The sequence below is a fragment of the Centrocercus urophasianus genome, unplaced genomic scaffold, assembly GCF_019232065.1.
Source record: "Centrocercus urophasianus isolate 14NV4802_14NV808 unplaced genomic scaffold, USGS_Curo_1.0 seq_11, whole genome shotgun sequence".
Lineage (NCBI taxonomy): Eukaryota > Metazoa > Chordata > Aves > Galliformes > Phasianidae > Centrocercus > Centrocercus urophasianus.
Window position 1 is genome coordinate 6,771,539 of NW_024884253.1, and position 18,165 is coordinate 6,789,703.

Here is an 18,165-nt window from a genome sequence, read left to right on the forward strand (position 1 = left end):
AGATGTGCAATTAGGACTTAAAGAAAAAAAGAAAGAGCAGCTGCACAGGACAGCAGGAAGCGAGGGCAGGAGAGTGTGTTGGAAAGCTGAGCCTCTGCAGGCCAAGGGGACACAAAGCAGGACTCTTCCAGGAGAGCATTTCCTGTTGACTCAGGAGCTGTGACAAACCACTATCAATTGGGGAATGTGGAGTTGTTAAAACATTTAGGTATTGGCAAAAGCACTGTCGTTACAAATGAAAAGAGCCTTTTCTGGAGTCTCATGAGCGTTTACTAGCACAAGCTGATCTGTGTAGAAAAATCTAGATGAACCAACGATCCCAGTTCAGGTGAGCTGGAAAATCTTTTCTAATATGAACCTAACTCAAGACAGCATGAAGAATGGGGTGAGAATGAGGCCTCCTCTAATTTATCTCTGTTTTATAGTAATTTCTTGCATTGTTATACATAAAAATCAGACTGGCTTTCCTCTCTGCTCTGCTCCTCTAACTCTCTTTAGATGGTGGGAGCAGAAAAAATGGGCTAGCAACTGATGGAAGAAACCCAGGCAGACACTCATGATGACTTGCAGCTATCTCAGCCAGTCCTGCATTTAACTGGTGCCCTGCAGAGATATAAGTATGACACAGCTGGCAAGTTGATACTCAGGTGCCCCTAGAAAGATGGAAGAGGTTCTCATCTTCCATAACTTGGGCTAGTTATGTCAGGACTTGATTTTGTTTGTCCAGCTGTAAAATGCAAGGAGGAAAAATAAGTAAATGTGCCATGTTATACACTGTAATAAACAGAGATTAAAAGAGATAAATCATGAAAAGTAGAGAAATGTTCTACAAGGACGTAAGTTCTGGAAGTAAAGAGCAGTTGCCTTCCCTCAAAAGTTAATGTATCCAAAGTTGGGCAACAAAGTTGGTGAGGAGTCTAGAACACACATCTTATGGGCAGCAGTTGAGGGAACTGGGATTGTTCAGTGGTGGAGGAGGCTCAGGGGAGACCTTATAATTCTACAAATCCCTGAAAGGAGGTTGTGTTGAGGTGAAGGTTGGCCTCTTCTTCCAGGTAACAGTAATAGGACAAGAGAGAATGGCCTCAAGTTGTGACAGGGGAGGGTCATGTTGGATATTAGAAGTTCCTTCTCAGAAAAAGTGGTAATGCATTGGAACAGGATGCCCAGGGAAGTGGTGGAGTCAGCATCCAAGAAATGTGGAGATGTGGTTTTTATATAGTTTTGTGGGCTGGTGGTGATGGGTTGATGGCTGGACTAGATGATCTTAGTGACCCTTTCCAAACTTAATGATTCTGTGATTCTGTGAGAAAGGGAGATTGTACGTCTCCCTTCAGCACATTTTGAGAAGTGACACCCCTCACAGGGATCCTTTCTGGAACAAAAGAGACATCAGGCTCATCCTTCCCTGCTGTTTTAATTGCTAGAAACTCTCCACTTCTAACAAAGAGTTGTTGGTCACCATGCCAGGCTGTTTTGCATGCTACAGGATGCTATGGTTTGCGTAACTATCATACACCTTACCCCTGCAAAAGACTAACAGTCTTTGGGACAAAAAATACTCGATTGGAATTTCTGCTTCATTTTAGGTTTCTCAAGCTCAGTTGGTGTTTGCGCAGTTGGAAACCTTGTCACTGAAGCCAGGATAGTAAAGTTCTAGGCTAGATGCAAGCTAAAAGCCTACTAGAGGCATAGCCTATCAGATTATCATGCCAAACCATGCTCATTTTGGTAGTTGAAGAGTAACATAGTCAGCATCCATCCAGCCACTTTGCACTCCAGTGGTGAGCCATTGATTCAAACCTGTATTCGCGCTACATGTCTTACGAGACTGCCTTACGTAGAGATTGCATTCCTGAGGTATGCAGGCAGAAGCTCTTAAAACACTAGACCTTTTCTTTTAAAATTCATCTATCCTTTAAAAATGAAGTGTTTGAGCATTGAAGCACTGAAGTATTTGATCTGGAAATGGAATGATCTATTTTTCATCATTAATGACTTATTGAATTATTTAATTTTACTGATTTTGAAATTGAAATATTTGATTTTACAATAAAAGTACTTGAAAAAATATTATTGTATAAGCAAAACCAAAACCATAGCCTTCCTGCCTTTGTTTTTTTTTTCATCTTTTTTTTATAATTTTGTGGGTTTTTTTCTTCCAAATCATTCTGTCCCTGTTCCTTCCAGATGACAAAAATCTTTTAGATGTTTTCAAAACTATTTTTTATCTTTTTTGTTTTTAATGAATTTTTGTTCGGGTTTGATTTTTAACCTTTCAGCGTAGTGCCATTTTCTTTGCTTTGAAAAGGCAATAGTAATTTTTGTACATGATGTGTCAATCTATGGGATATGAGCTGAGCAACAGAAGGTTGTTTTGCTCTTCAGCTTAGGCTCTCATTTCTTTTAACTGCCTGATGTGTAGACTGGGTCACTGCCTTCAGCAACACATATGAAATGCTGTTGTGAACTGGATGCAACTACACTGATTTCATTTATACTGTGGTTGCAAAAAAAAAGATATGTTTGCATTACCTATGTGTATGAGAACATACACATGTATTAACTATTGTGAAAACAGGCCAGTTAATCCCATTAAACAAAAATAATAGCCAAACTTCTTTAGGTCTGTCTTGCTCAGTATTCATTAGAGAAGCTACGGAAAAGGCTAAATTCTTCCTGCGCAAACCAGCAGGAATTCTAACAGCTTCCAAATGCAGTGGTGCTTTTTGACGTGGACATCTGCTCATTATGGAAAGGCCAAGAGTCCTAAGCAAGCACTGACCATTGCACAGATGTAGGGTGGGGTTTCCAAAGCCATAATGTGAACTGGGCATTCAAATTCCCTACAGATTAGTGGGATTTGATTTACAGCATTCCTTAGTCAGCTTGGAAAACAAAGCTGTAACGTTAAAAAAAATATCCAGTCCAGGCTAATACAGTGGCCTACAAGATACCATCAGCTTCACTGACTACTCCTCAAGGGCTTCTCTATACAGTGATCATAAAGGAAGCAGCAGAGATAAGATACGTGGACGTTGCCTTTGGTAGTGTGATAGCGCAATACATGGGGAATAACTGGAATGAAAAATAGATCTCTTAAAACAACAATATAACAGCTTCTGTAATGACTCAGAGTCTATGCTGTGATACGTGGCATTTTCCACAACATCAGTACAGCCAGCCTCCTAAAGTCTGAGTAAATTGGGCAGAAATTCTGGTACAAAACTGTCTTAATTCTCATTGATGACACGTCAGCTCTCAAATGAAGTTTGCTGAGCTTTGTTTGCTGCTGGAATCAAAGCGTCCTTTGGGCAGCTGGAAAACTGCAAGAGGGAGCTCGCATCGTGACCAAAGGCCATATGGGAGGAATGGCTTCTGCAAAGGAAGGAACTTCACAAGAAAACTTGTGAACTCTCAGCTTTGGCCCAGATTAACATCATGGAAATAGAAAAAGCTGAAAGCATTGACTTTTGCACTTCCTATTAAACAAATTCTCTCACAACCTGAAATTTATATAAAATCCCTGCTTGGCAGGTATCTGTGTTTCAAAGACCAAACGAGAGCCATTTGAAGGAAGATCTTTGGTTTTGTGATCATGGGGTTTTTTTAGCTTCATATGGAGAGGAGCAATGGTCTGTAAATATGTAATTACTCCTGCATAAGCCACTGGTATAACTGAAACAAGTTAGAGAAATGATGAACCTTTCATATCATACAGAGTGTTGGCTGTGATGCTGTTGTGGTGAAAGACTGAATTTTTAAATTTAGCTGAGTGAATTATATGATATGTGTGTCTGCAACATCAGGAAAACAACCATGATGTCCCAGCTGCATGTGTCAAATCTTATGAAAATAATATTCCAGCATTGCCATTTAGTTTGCTTTTTTCTTTCCAACTCTAAGTGGTAAGATATTTCTAATACAATACATTTTTTTTCCTGTTGCCTGATATCTCTTTTGTAAAAAATCACACAAAATGCAGTAGGTTAATGGCCAAGCCTTAAAATGCAGTGTAACTCAGCTCCATGCACTGAATGGTGCTGGTGGCTAGTCTTTGAAAAAAGTTAAGCCTAAATGATTTAATTGGCGTCAGCTTCATTTGTCTGTGTTTGTTCACAAGGAAGTTTTACTTTTAATAAATAAAAGCTATTTCCAGCAGGAGGGAGCAAAGCATGGCTCTAGGCAGTACTTCCGTGCATTGTTCCACTACCAGATCACTGAAGACTTTGGCACTTCAGTTTTAAGCACAATGACCTAAATAGTCTGAGAATGTATTTTTCTTACAAGGAATTATATGTGGGAGCAGACTTGGCCTCTCTGTATCATTAAGACTAAAGTCTCCTGACCTCTCTGTCAGTCAGCCCTTCCTTATACTTAGTAAATCTTCCTAATGGACTTGACTGGGCTGTTTCCATTTGTGTGGTTCCCCATGAGAAACACTAATAAAGGCAGGAAAGTAACCAGATTTACTGGATAACTTTTGCTGCTACAGAGGTCACTTCAGATTTCAAAGATGTTTGAGCCTTAAGGACCCAGGATGGAAGATGGGTGAAATACAGAATTAGATTAACATATGGAATCATAATACTGCTATTATAATTATATATAAGTATATCTCCTTCTATGATCTAGTGATCATCTGGTAGACGAGGGAAAGGCTGTTGATGTAGTCTACCTAGACTTGAGCAAAGCCTTTGACTCTATCTCTCACAGTATTCTCCTGCAGAAGCTGGCAGCTCGTGGCTTGGACAGGCGCACTCTTGGCTGGGTAAGGAGCTGGCTGGAAGGCTGGGCCCAGAGAGTGGTGGTGAATGGAGCTAAATCCAGCTGGTGACCGGTCACAAGTGGTGTGCCCTAGGGGTTGGTGCTGGGGCCTGTCCTCTTCAATATCTTCATTGATGACCTGGATGAGGGCTCTGAGTGCACCCTCAGAAAGTTTGGGGATGACACCAAGTTGGCTGGAAGTGTGGATCTGCCTGGGGGTAGTGAGGCCCTACAGAGGGATCTGGATGGGCTGGATCGCTGGGCAGAAGCCAGTGGGATGAGGTTCAGCAAGGCCAAATGCTGGGTCCTGCACTTCGGCCACAACAACCCCAGGCGACGCTACAGGCTTGGGGCGGAGTGTCTGGAAGACTGTGTAGAGGAAATGGACCTGTGGGTATTGATTGATGCTCGGCTGAACATGAGCCGACAGTGTGCCCAGGTGGCCAAGAAGGCCAATGGCATCTTGGCCTGCGTTGGAAACAGTGTTGCCAGCAGGAACAGGGCAGTGATTGTCCCCCTGTACTCAGCTCTGGTGAGGCTGCGCCTCGAGTGCTGTGTCCAGTTTTGGGCCCCTCACTGCAAGGAAGACACTGAGGCCCTGGAACGTGTTCAAAGAAGGGCAGAAAGCTGGTGAGGGGTCTGGAACACAGGCCATATGAGGAGCGGCTGAAGGAGCTGGGATTGTTCGGTCTGGAGGAGGCTTAGGGGAGACCTTATTGCGCTCTATAACTACCTGAAGGGAGGTTGTAGTGAGCTGGGGATCGGCCTCTTCTCTTGTGTAACTGGTGATAGAACTAGAGGGAATGGCTTCAAGCTGCACCAGGGGAGATTCAGGCTGGACGTTAGGAAATACTGCTTCTCTGAAAGAGTGGTCAGGCGCTGGAATGGGCTGCCCAGGGAGGTGGTGGAGTCACCGACCCTGGAGGTGTTCAAGGAACATTTGGATGTTGTGTTGAGGGACATGGCTTAGTGAGAATTATTGGTGATATTTGGATGGTTGGACTGGGTGATCTTGTAGGTCTTTTTCAACCTTGTTATTTCTGTAATCCTGTAATTTTCTGCATCAAAACGTCCTGTGGCAGAGGGGAGTTAAAAGAGGTATGGAGAATGTACAGGACTGGCATAAGGGAAGGAGAGGTTGCAGAGAACCGGAAAATTAAATAGAGCATTTATAAGGAGGAAAAAACAGTGGACCGTAGAAAGGAATGTGAGTGCATCTAGGAAACTGGGAGAGAGACAGAATGGACTGAAAAACTGCATTCAGTGCAACAGGGTGGGTTTGAAGCAGTCAGCCACTAATGAAATAAAGATGCTTTAGAAAAATTCTGTACTTATAGAGGTTCTTTTACTAACTGATAATCAAGCTGAATGCCTCAGGAGGAATAATCTAAAAAATACTCATATGTACCTACCTACCAAGCCTACCTGGTGGGTAAGACCGTGATTAGGAGGCTATAAGGGCAAACTGTGAGCTGCTAGCTCAAAATTAAAAGCTTTTTCTTCAGTTCCAGAGGTATAGTTGTACTGAAAATGAAACTGAATATTGAGTGTGAAAAGGGTATATATTTCTTTTTCACAAACATGAGTCAGTACTGAAGCGTTTTAAATATGTCCTCAGCATACCAGTTCCTTGGCAGCAGCTAATAACAAGGGTACTGAGTAAAACAGTTCTCAGTGGCATTAAGTTTTGTTTATATGATGCTTAAAGATACTGCTGTGCAGAAGACAGCGATATCACAGTATTATGAAAAAAAAATAGCATTCAGTTGAGCATTTCCTGTAGGAGTTATTGAATTTTTGGAGATTGTTTTATTTGCCTTTTTTGTAGTTTAATTGTTTTTTGTCTTAGAATTTGATGGTTTAGAAGCCAACCAAGACCAATTACTTTTTTGGAAACTGTCTTGTTTGGAATTACTTGACCAGCATTTATATACTGAGAGGGAAAAAGAAAAAACTTCTTAATTTATATTTGTAAATATTCACATATATACACACACACATATATATATACAGTTACAATTTACTTGAATTTATATATAGTTACAATTTACTGGAATCTAAATTATTGCAGTATTATATTTAGTACTCCAGTGTTTGTACAATAGCCTTTTAATGTCTCCAGCAGGAGTTATGGCAGATTGGGTTGATTAATCAAATTCAGTAAATATTCACAGGACTGTTAGGTTTAAGCTAAGGGGGAACAGTTGCTGACATTGTGCAAATTAGCTAATAGTGCTGGAGAGACCCACAGTTCTTTAACCCATGTTACTATTAAATGAATATGAAAAGCTGTAACTCAGCCACGGTCTTCCCAGGGCTGGAGGTATGTGCTTGACTGCATAAGTGAACACATGTGAAATTATACCTGTTACTAATACAAGAGGTTTGGGCAGGTTACAGTAAGTTTTAAATAGAATCTGTCAGGCATTGATTTTCCAAGAACAGTCTCAGAAGAAGAAAGAGTGGACCCTGCTTTGGCCAAGGAATCACAATTACTGCCTCTGCAGTTACTGCAAAGAAAGCATTCTCTGTTGAGCAATATGATTAACATCTGGGATTTTTAAAGTCTTTTTTTTTTTTTTTTTTTTTTTTTTAATTACCAGTTATCTATCATATAGGAAGAGAAAACATACTTTAAGTTTTCTTTCTTTTTCATTTTTATGAACAGGCTCCTTGATTCTTTTGTTTTTATTGTCTATCAAACAGGATGTAAGTATAAGTTACATAGTTTTTCTTCTAGCTAGGTATAATCCTTGGAAACCTGGCTAAGTGACAGACAGCAGTAACTGTTCATGTACTGGCAGATGTCCCAAGCAGGAAACAATGCCTTACGGGTTCTTTTATTAAATCCTTTCAACACTGAAAAAAAAAATGGTCCTACTGAAATTTATGAAAACTTGCTACTAGGTTCAGGGCAATCCTGATTTCACTTCTCAGTTACCAAGAACAAGTGTGTGATATACAGCCAATTATCTGTTTCCAAATGATCCCAGCAGTGGATTAACTACCCAATTCAAACTACTTGCAGAGCCTTTTAGAGCTAACCTACAATGCACTTTACCATATGCTTCCAAAACTGTTGTGTATTACAAGTCCCCTTGCAAAAGATACATGTTTCAAGGGCAGGATATTCTAAGCTTTAATTATGTTTTGCATTGTCTCCTTTATGTTATATTATAAGACCCAAACAGTCTTACACATTTTTTTTAATGAATGAGGGATTTCTCAGTTTTAAAGCTTAAGTATTTCTGACTTGAGGTACTATAATGCGTAGGCGTTAGGGTCACAAGAAATAAGTCCAAGTACTTTTGTTTCATTTTTGCTGTTTTTATTGATATTTCATTTTTCAAATTATAGTTTCTTCTGAATAATAGCTGTTGGGCTTACTTTGTGCTATATTCAAAAGTTTTCTGAACCATCTACTTTAGTTGTTTAGGTTAGCAAAGGAAGTAGCTGTTTTATCTGGCGCGACTCAGTTGCACGGGTGCACAGTTATGTGGCTAACCCATCCAACAGCACATTCTATCTGCTGTAGGCCACCTTGTCTCCCTCTGGCTGTGTCTCACTGGAGGCAAGTCCTTTGTTAGGAGCTTCAGTAGAGTTGAATTCTGCAGATTGCTCTCCATTACTTTCACTTCCTGCAAAAACATTATAATTAAAATTAAAATATATGTAATATCTTTGATGCAGCAAGCTAGAAGGTATATCCTTTGTTAATGACACTTTAATAAGAGCCTTTTATGCAGCTGTAAGGGTTCAGGAAGCTATTTTTCTCAGTTGCAATCTATTTGCAAAATGCTCTAGGGTAACAGCAGTTCACCTAATGGTGATTAATTATCATGCTTCCAGCATTCTTTAAATAATTGCCACTGAAAAGCATAATAGTTTGCACTACACCTGTGCAAGACTTGTTATCCTTTTTGTTTGATCTTCTAATACTCACCTATCACGCAGGAAGTGTGGAGAGCATTATGGTTTTGTCTGTCTGGAATACAGAAAACACCCAAAAGTCACCTCTATTAGCTCTCTTCTTCCATTTTTTTACCTTTGGTGATTTTAGTCTTCTGCCCTATTTCAGAAGTGCAGTTGGTCTCTACATGATCAAACTGTGTCAAGAATGTGTACTAATGATGTTTATTTAATGTATCCTACCCAGAGTGCTCTCAGTGCTGCACAGATGTCCCTCATGCTGAAGGAATCTGTTTTCTCAAGGAGAAAAGAAGGTGTGAATAAAATGAGTAAAAGATGAATGCTAACCACAACATTCCTGATTCTGCCTTGTCTGAAGTCTGAACTATGAATAATGTTGCTGTGCTTGGACTTTTGCTTGTTTACACACTGTGTCTCAAAGCTAATGGGTAAGTCTTCAGCTTTGTTAACATTCAACTTTTCTGAGCCTACAGGTGGGGTCAAGTTTGGCTAATTTAGATGTGAAAAGCATGTCTAAATATCTATGTTTAAGCATATGAATTAGACAGACAAGATTTTACTTGGGAGGCCCTAAAGGTATCTCATTCTGCCCGTTGCTTACACAGGCACTTATTTGAGAAGGACTCATTTTGCTAGATGCCAGTGAGATGAGTAAGGGATGTGGAGTGAATCCCAGTTAACCTGTTTGGGATGCAGTTAAAGGCCCCTTTTAAAGTGACTCACTGTTATGCAGTGCAGTCACCACGCTATGTAAGGGGAATTTTTGCATTTAGACATACTGTCTGAGTATCCATAAACACTCTTGAGTTCCTGTTTTTAGTTGAATTTCAAGTTGTTAACACATTCCCTGGAAAAAGCCATCCACAGCTTTTTTTTTTTTTTTTTTTTTCCACAATGGCCACTCTTCTTGTTTCTGGTTTTGATTATCCCCATGGAAACCATCATGATTTAGTATATAAACCACTTTGGGTTCACACTGAAATGGAACCAAGGGAATTCTATTTACAACATCCAAACCTCTTCATGCACCATCACTTTCAAATTTCACCAGGTGCACTGCCCTCCAAAATACCAACTGTGCAAACTGGCTTCAGACAATTTCTACAGATTTTTAGAACACCTGCAATGAAACATATTAAACAACTCTCTGTTACTAGAAAAGTCACTGCCAATAAATACAATGAAGAATCATTGCATTTATAGAATTACTTTTGGTAAACTATCTTCAGTTTCACTGAAATTCATTTCAGTTATAAGCCAGGAACAAATGACACATCCCATCATTAAGTAATACAGTCTGATCACATAATGAAACACCTATTTGACTTTGGACAATGTATTTACATTATGGAAAGAAAATTACACATGACAGTCAAGTTGGATATATGTACACAACAGATTCTATATTGAGTTGTGAATAACCTAAAAGATATGTAACTTCATAGAAGTTCGAAATATTATAGGCTTTATTCCAGATACTGGAATTTAGGAGTTTAGGAGTCACTTCATTTTCTGTAGGACTGAGACCTATTGAGCTTTGAGCCTTTATCTCTAATTTGACAGCTTTAAGTCTGGGCATTTCACATGGTAGTAAATAGAGGATCAAGAAGAGTTTCTGAAACATCAGTTGTAGTCTGTATGAAGCAAGAAAGGTACTGATTCCAAGAAAGTGGTGAAATGGAAAAAGCATGATTCATCAAAGTTGTTTGAGAATGCATCAGAACATCAGAAGAGACCCTCTACAGCTTTGCACTTGCATGTGAAAACTGGTCTGTTTTATTAGCCATGCCTTTTGCTGCCATGCTTGTGAAATCCATCAACTTGGCATGAGGCGCAAATTGCAAGCCGTGACAACCAAAACTCAACAATTAGACTGGAATGTGTATCGTGCAATCCAAAGTCCTATCACAAAGGTTTATAATTACGCAAGAGCAAAAAACTGCTCTTTTTTTCTGTTAAGTATGTTTTGGATTGTATCTCATGGTAGCTGACTGCCGAATAGTCCCCTCTCCAGACAGAGTGCCAGGTGCATCAGCCAAAAATGATTTGCAGCATTGCTGTCTCAAATCTACCATTCCCAATAAATCATATGATGGCCAGGAAGCACTCCAGGAACAGAAAGTTTGGAGTAGTCATGTAACAATAGAGCTGCAAGGGTTCAGCTCAAGAAGGGAAGTACAGCAAGTAACCCTGGTGCCGGGAAATGATGAATATTGATTAAAAAATAATGGCAATGTATATCTGAAGACCATCATTCTCTTGACTGAACTGACGTGGACACATTTTACAGATTCACTTGTCCATTCATGCTGAAAGTGGTCTATGTGATCAGTGCAAATGACAGACTTGTACTGATGGGCTGGCAGAGTTTTGGCATGAATTTCAGCACAACCTTCTCTAAAAAAGAAGTTGAGGGTGTTCAGCAGTCAGCATCTGAAGTTCTTACAATTCTGCTAGCTGAGCTGATGAGCATTAAGCATTTTTTTTTTTTTCCATAGGACATTGGGCTCAAGCTATTATTGAGAGAGCCACTGCAGTCACCATTCTCTGCTGATTTCTGGAGCCAAAATGGGTTTGATGTGATGTCTATTTAAGCAGAAATTGTATGAGAAGTTTCAGTATTCCAGGGTGAGAAAAGATTGAAGATGACTATAGAATCAAAGTGACAAGCCAGCATTGCCATGAGATGGAATTTAATAGAAATGAACCATGTGATTGCATTACCATGGTGCTGAGGCCAAGCAAACACTGGCTTGAAGAGAAGGCAGGGTGATGACATGTATTTTTTAAACCTTCCTTTAAACCTTTCTCTGTAAACCTCATACTGTATGACTTCTTTTTCAAAATTTGACTCATCTTGGTGAGCTCTTACAGTGCTTTTTATCTTCATCTCTCAATTTTTATAGAGATTCAACATTTGGCTTTAGCCATTGACAAGGAGAAGATATTGAACTAGACAGACCTTTGGATTGACCCATACATGAATGTTGTGTTATGTTTTCAGTTTGGACAGCTTAAAACCCCCTACATCTTAAAAGCAATCTGCCCTGTTGTGTATTTTCCCATTTTTAAAGGAATTTCTTATGAAGGCTGGAAGTAACCTCTGTCCGTGGTGCTCAGTCAACAGCTTGAGCTGTAACTTCAGCTCAGGCTGGCATTACATGGTCAGAATGCTGCAAAATTAAGTCTCAGGAGTTCTAAAAGCTACACCCAGGACAGTTTAAATATCATAATCAATGTTTTCAAACTAGGAGTGTTTTGACCAGCAGAAAACCATCTGACAGACTGAAAGACACAAAGAGATACCAAGGAACAGATGAAAAGGCCTGCAGGAAAAATGTTTAATCCCCTTTTGAAGAAAAGTAGTGATATAGCCTGTTTCTTCAAAAGGAACATTAGTTCTTTGTGTTTGTATTGGAACCATCAGTTTGATGGCTCAGTCCTTTTGAGGTAGTCTGTCAAACATTAGAGATGTCCTGGGTAGCTTGGTGTTTTGGACAGTGCATTTTGTACACAGAAATGCAGCTGGCTCCCAAAGCAGAAAGTGCTGTGAAGATGAGTCCTTGGGACCTAAAATACCACTTGGGACGTAAAAATATTGTGCAGACCTCCAAGAATAATTTAAAAATCTCAGCCTGCCAAAAACGGATGTTTTTTGTTTGCTTTTCTTGAGGCTATCCATATTTACTACCAGCACACACAAAAAGAGGTATTTATTTACTCAAATAAATTGAGCATTCAGTACAGAGCAGCAGACTGAAATTGGTCTAAATGTGCTCAGAAATATGAAAAAGAGTCAGAAGAAACCCAGATCTGCACGGAAATTGATGGTTACAAGGGAAAACTACAAGGGGTGTAATGAACACAGTTACAAAAAAAAAGTGAAATGAACTTATCTAGTCTGAAACCAAAGCATGAAGAATCCATAAGATATATCCATATCAATAAGATATAATAAGATACAGCTAAGGCCGCAGTAACAGTGATTAGAAGTTAGGGTCCCTCTCTTCATAGAAATCTCAATGCTTTCATTTCTTTCATTTTACCTGCTACTGATAAACAAAAGAGGCCAGCCTTCCAGTTAAGGTAAAATCTATATTGCAATCTATATTCAAATAAGGAGCAAGTCATTAGAAGATTTAGCTTCATCGTCTTTATAATTATTGCAGGAGGACTTCTCTAGCTCAATGCACAGGACAATTAAACTTTACTATGGACTAATTGCTCTGAAAGAAGTATGTTCTGTGTGGCATCTTTCAGTTTTAGGATAGTCCAAAACATGTACCCTGGACAGTGCAAGATGTTTAATCTGTGGAAAGTATTTTTCCACACATGTGAACAGTACTACAGACGAGAGAAAATGCTAAACAAATAAGTTAGCCTTATTTAACGTCAGGAAACATTCGGCTTACCTGTGGATGCTTTCAGTCTTCTAATATAATCAGACCAAAAGGAACAGTCTGCTTTTTTCAATCCTTTGAGAGTAGGCATTGAAATGGTGAATTCTTTGTAGTTATCTCCATCATCATTTGGCAGAAACATTGGCCAGAGTGGCAGCAACCGTGACATTTTTCTTGAGAAACTATGAGGATAGTTTGGATTTCTAAAGGGAATGAGAGAAATGATTTTTAGAAAATAATGACATGAGCAGTAGAATCAGAACACTAGATCAGCTGGGTCAAGGAAATGCATATCCAGTCTTTTTGACCAGCAGGATTCAAATCCAGCCCAGATTGTTGAATAGTTCATGGTACCTCATCGGATAGTCATTTGTTAGTCTGGTTCATTTCCTAGGGAACAGGTACACAGAGCTCGTGTGGACACAGGCTCATCAGCATCCTCAGCAGCTCTCAGTCCCAGAGCAATACAATATAATGTAAAGAGCTTGTGAAGCTTTTGTTCCCACACTAGCTTTCTAGAGATACTCCTCATTCTCAATTATGGCCGGAACACAGTAAAGCTGAGGGTCATTCTCATGGTAGTTGGAAAACGTGTTCAGTCTGTCTTTATGTGCTTTCCCCCTGCTGGTGGGAATAAGGGAAGCCTAAGCTTCATATCTGGAATCCTAGAAGGCTCTGAAACAACATCTAGCCCCTTATATTTAAGTAGATTTTGCAGATGCTCCATGGAAATAAATTTCTTACTACTTCTAACTATGAATCATACTACAAATCTTCAACATCTACTTGAAAATATGGCTATGTCTTTCCAATACTTTTTGACCAAAGAACCATTGGTAGGAATACAAATTGTTAGAGGAAATGGAGCCTACCTAAGTGATGGCAAGAGTTGACTTACATTCACTCTACTCTTTGCACTCTCCCCACCCACAGAATCTCTTAAATGTCATGTATTTACCCGGAGTTCACAAAATTGGAGATATACTGCATAATTTGTAAGGAAAGGCTCTTTTCTTCCAGAGTAAATTGGTCTTCATACTTGGGGTAGAATGGCAGTCCAAATGCATATTGAACATCCAGCAAGAGCTCCAGACCTGAACTAAAAAAATATTGCATGAAGATAATTAAAACCATCATTTATTTATTTGGAGGAGAAAGGGAGCTAATTTAATTCAGGAAATAAAGCAATTTTTAAAATAATTAATGACCATTAATAATAATTTTCTGAGCTGTGAGATTTCTTCAATTCAGAATGTAAAGTGTAAGTGATAACAAGGAGAATTTGCAATTAAAGGTCTTCAGCTTGTTTGTAGGGGAAATTGTGGACAGAGGGCACATTTGCAAAGTTAACTAGGCATGTAATAGAATGTCATTTGGATATTGCTTAAATGCCTATTAGTTTTTGTACAGATTTTCACTAACATTAAATTCAGAAAGCAGAAGCAAATGGTGACATGGAATCTGGCAGCCAGTTTGGAAGGTTAATTATATTTTATTTCACAAACTTGAAATAAAATCTTGGCCTTCTAACTGGCAATTGGAGATTTTCCATTGACTTCATTGAGGCCAGGATTCTGGTCCAAGTCTTTGGATAAAGAAAGATGTAATAGGAGATGTTTATGAAGATTTCTCTTATATATAGTTTTAATCTAATTTCTGGGCTGGCTGGGTGGTTTTGGATCATACAATCTGTTCCCTCCAAGTTTTATATGGCAGTCAAGTCAAAACAGCTTGAAATAATCACCTAGATCAAATTTAAGAAAGAATCATTGTTTACTTCCATGTAATAATTAACACATATAATAGGTAATTTTTTAACAATTCAGAGGCAAGATTGCCCATGAAATATCCTTGCAGGACTTAGTAGCAAATTTTATACAACTCAATATTATCAAGGCTTGAGGAAAAAACAGCAGGCAGCTTTCATTAATAACATTACAACGACATTAGTCTCAATCTATAGCTTTACATCACAGATCTGAACAGGATATTTCTAGTCTGGAGTCCATTTGCATTTTTTGTATCATGAATTTAAACAAAGATCCTATTGACTTGGTTAAATGCTGCATGAAGACAGACAGCATCAGGGGACCTGAGAGAAGGAACAGATGTCTGTGAGCAGAGACAAACAAATCCCAGATCCACTCAAAAGAATTTCATCTGCAGTGGCTGCAGAGGTTGTTGTTGAAAGGTGGCACAACTGAAACTATTTTATCTTTGGACGTGAAATGCAGCTCTGATCTGACCCAGATAATGTCTCTCATAGAACAAGGCTTGTATTTCAAACCATCATGGGCAGGTGGACTGCAAGCAAGATGACTTGTTCACATTTTATGAGTGGTGGCACTACCCTCTCTCTATTTTGAAAAACAAGCACACAACCCTCTAAATGAAATACATCTTTGGTTGTATTTTCCTTAGTCTTATCATAATACCTCAGTAATACTTTGCATCTGGAAAGCAAATTATTCACAGATTATTCACCAAAAAAATGCAGAACTGAAACAAGATTAAAGCATATTTTTCTTCCCCAAATGTTTACTGAAGGATTAAGCAAGATCATAGTTTAATAATTTTACTTTAAAAATAATTTGCTTGGCTCAATACATTACAGCAATATTTAGTGTCAGTACTGCTGCAACTACATACTTGAATGAGCTATTATCTTTTTGATTAAAAAGTCACTTTTTAATAGAACAGATGTCATAAAATTAGTGCAGATGGAACGAAGAGACAAGCTTACACTTCTAAGGAAGTTGTAGCAGGAGCAAATTTAGCTCAAAATCTAAAATGAGTTAGTAGTGAAAGTTTACACAAAAACAAATGTTATCAGCCCTTGTTTCTAAAGTAACATCTGTTAAAATCATAGCCCAGATTAAAAAACAGAAAGCTCCTAAATAATTACTTTATTAAGATTGAAAATATTTATTTACTATTTATTTATTAATAATATTTATTTATTTAATGTTTGTTTGTTTATATTATTTTCATATCCATTAGGACCACAAAAATGATCCAAGGGATGAAACGCCTCCACTACAAGGACAGGCTGAGAGAACTGAGGCTGTTAAGCCTGGAGAAAAGAAAGGTCCAGAGTGACCTGATAGGAGCCTCTCAGTATCTAAAGAGTGGTTATAAGAGAGAAGGGGACAGATTATTTAGCAGGGTCTGTTGTGATGGGACAAGGGTGAATGGTTTCAAACTAAAAGAGGAGAGATTTAGATTGGTTATAGGAGATAAATTTTTTACAATAAGAGTGTGTTTTTTTTACAGTAAGAGTGGTGAGGCACTGGAACAGGTTGTCCAGAGAGGAGGTGGATGCCCCGTCCCTGGAGACATTCAAGGTCAGGCTGGACAGAGCTCTGAGCAACCTGCTCTAGCTGTAGGTGCCCTGATCATTGCAGAGGAGTTGGACCAGATGATCTTTAAGGGTCTCTTCCCACTGAGATGATTCTATGATTCTAAGATTCAATAAAAGTCTAGGGGTTTAGTACAGAGCAAAAAGCGGTACAAAACTCTACCTTTTCGTGGGCTGCTTTCTGACTGGAGGTACTACATCCTGACCTGTGAGTATCAGTAGTAAGAGGATGAAGAAGAAAACATAATCTTAAAAGTGAAAGGAGGAACAAATATGTTTGTACAGGTCTGCAGTAGATTTAAGACAACTGTGAAAGATCTAAATGGTCAATAAATGGAAAATATCAAGGACAGTTTTTACTCTTCACAGAATCACAGAATCTCCAAGGTTGGAAAAGACCTTCAAGATCATCCAGTCCAACCATCCACCTATCACCAATAGTACTCACTAAACCATGTCCCTCGACACAAAATCCAAATGTTTCTTCAGACTCTGATCACCATTCATTATTGTCAGAAGTGAGCAGCCAGAAATACCCAAATAGGGATTTTGGAGTAGGATGTAGTATTTTTGAGCTGATAAAGATCTCAATGAAGCAGCAAGTAGTTAAAATATTTTTACTAGAGTGGGACAGAGAGGGCAGTGACAGATAAGCATGTATAGCTTTGCTGCTAGCTCTGCATAGAGGTTGTCCCCAACTGCACTTCTGACACCCCAGGGTTCCACATAGGTGACTTATCAGCATCAACTCTAATTGGAAAAATGCGGAGTCCAACAGCTGGTAAAGGACATGTAGCTAAAAGGGAGGACTGCACAGACAATTAAAAAAAATGGGTTTTAAAACTGCTTTTAAGGAAGAAAAACTAATATATATATATGTAATATAAACATACCTCTAGCTAGAGTTTGGCTAGAATTGTCAGTAAATTAGTCAGGCTAAAAGAAAACAAGTTGAAGATTAATAAGTCTGGCATTATTTATTTTTCAGTCTTTCTAGCTGTAATGACCAATAAAAATAGATATTTTAGCTCTCATAAAGCATAGATAACTATTATCAGAATAATTTTCCAATATATATGGTTCTATATATATATGGTTAATATATGTGGTTAAGAAAAAGAAATGCATATGTCGCCATGTTTTTCAATGTGGCTTTTTGCTTTATTTATTTATTTTGTTTATTTCTGACTGATATCTACACAACAGAACCACAGAAATGGATACAGAACTGCACTGGAGAACATTACACAGTGCTACTATGTAATAGGAATTTAGCTAATGTTTACACTCCAAATTTCTGGATAGTAGTCTCAGACACAGGGTTTGGTATTTGGGTGGTCCTACGCGGAGCCAGGAGTTGGACTCGATGATCCTTATGGGTCCCTTTCAACTCGGTATATTCTAGGATTCCATGACTGATTCTATCTTTATTCATGTCAACGTTTTTGGACAATTTTCTTAATACTCCTTTATATAAAATTTATGTACTCTACACACTGCCTGTCTTATGATACAAGCAACCTTTTTCTACTAAGGCTGCAATCAAAAGATTGATAGGCTTTAGGCAAATATGGAATGATAGCCACATTTCTTAAGCCACACCTTTAACAATCCTGATCCTTAATAGCACATGTTTGCAGGGCAAATATATATATATATGCATAACAAAGGATAGATGTATGTTAACAGAAATCTAATGAGCCAGTGTAA

At 38.6% G+C, this 18,165-nt stretch overlaps 1 protein-coding gene across 1 annotated transcript in view; it reads right to left on the minus strand.

The window, feature by feature from the left end:
- Positions 1-7,604: 7,604 nt before the first annotated feature.
- TG (thyroglobulin) overlaps positions 7,605-18,165 on the minus strand; it is a 139,434-nt gene continuing 128,873 nt past the window's right edge. Inside the window, exons 46-48 of the mRNA XM_042833912.1 lie at positions 14,056-14,196; positions 13,110-13,300; positions 7,605-8,405 (exon numbers count right to left, since the gene is read on the minus strand). Coding sequence (XP_042689846.1) covers positions 8,290-8,405; positions 13,110-13,300; positions 14,056-14,196 — 448 coding nt within the window. The 3' untranslated portion in view covers positions 7,605-8,289. The remainder of the gene's footprint in view (positions 8,406-13,109; positions 13,301-14,055; positions 14,197-18,165) is intronic.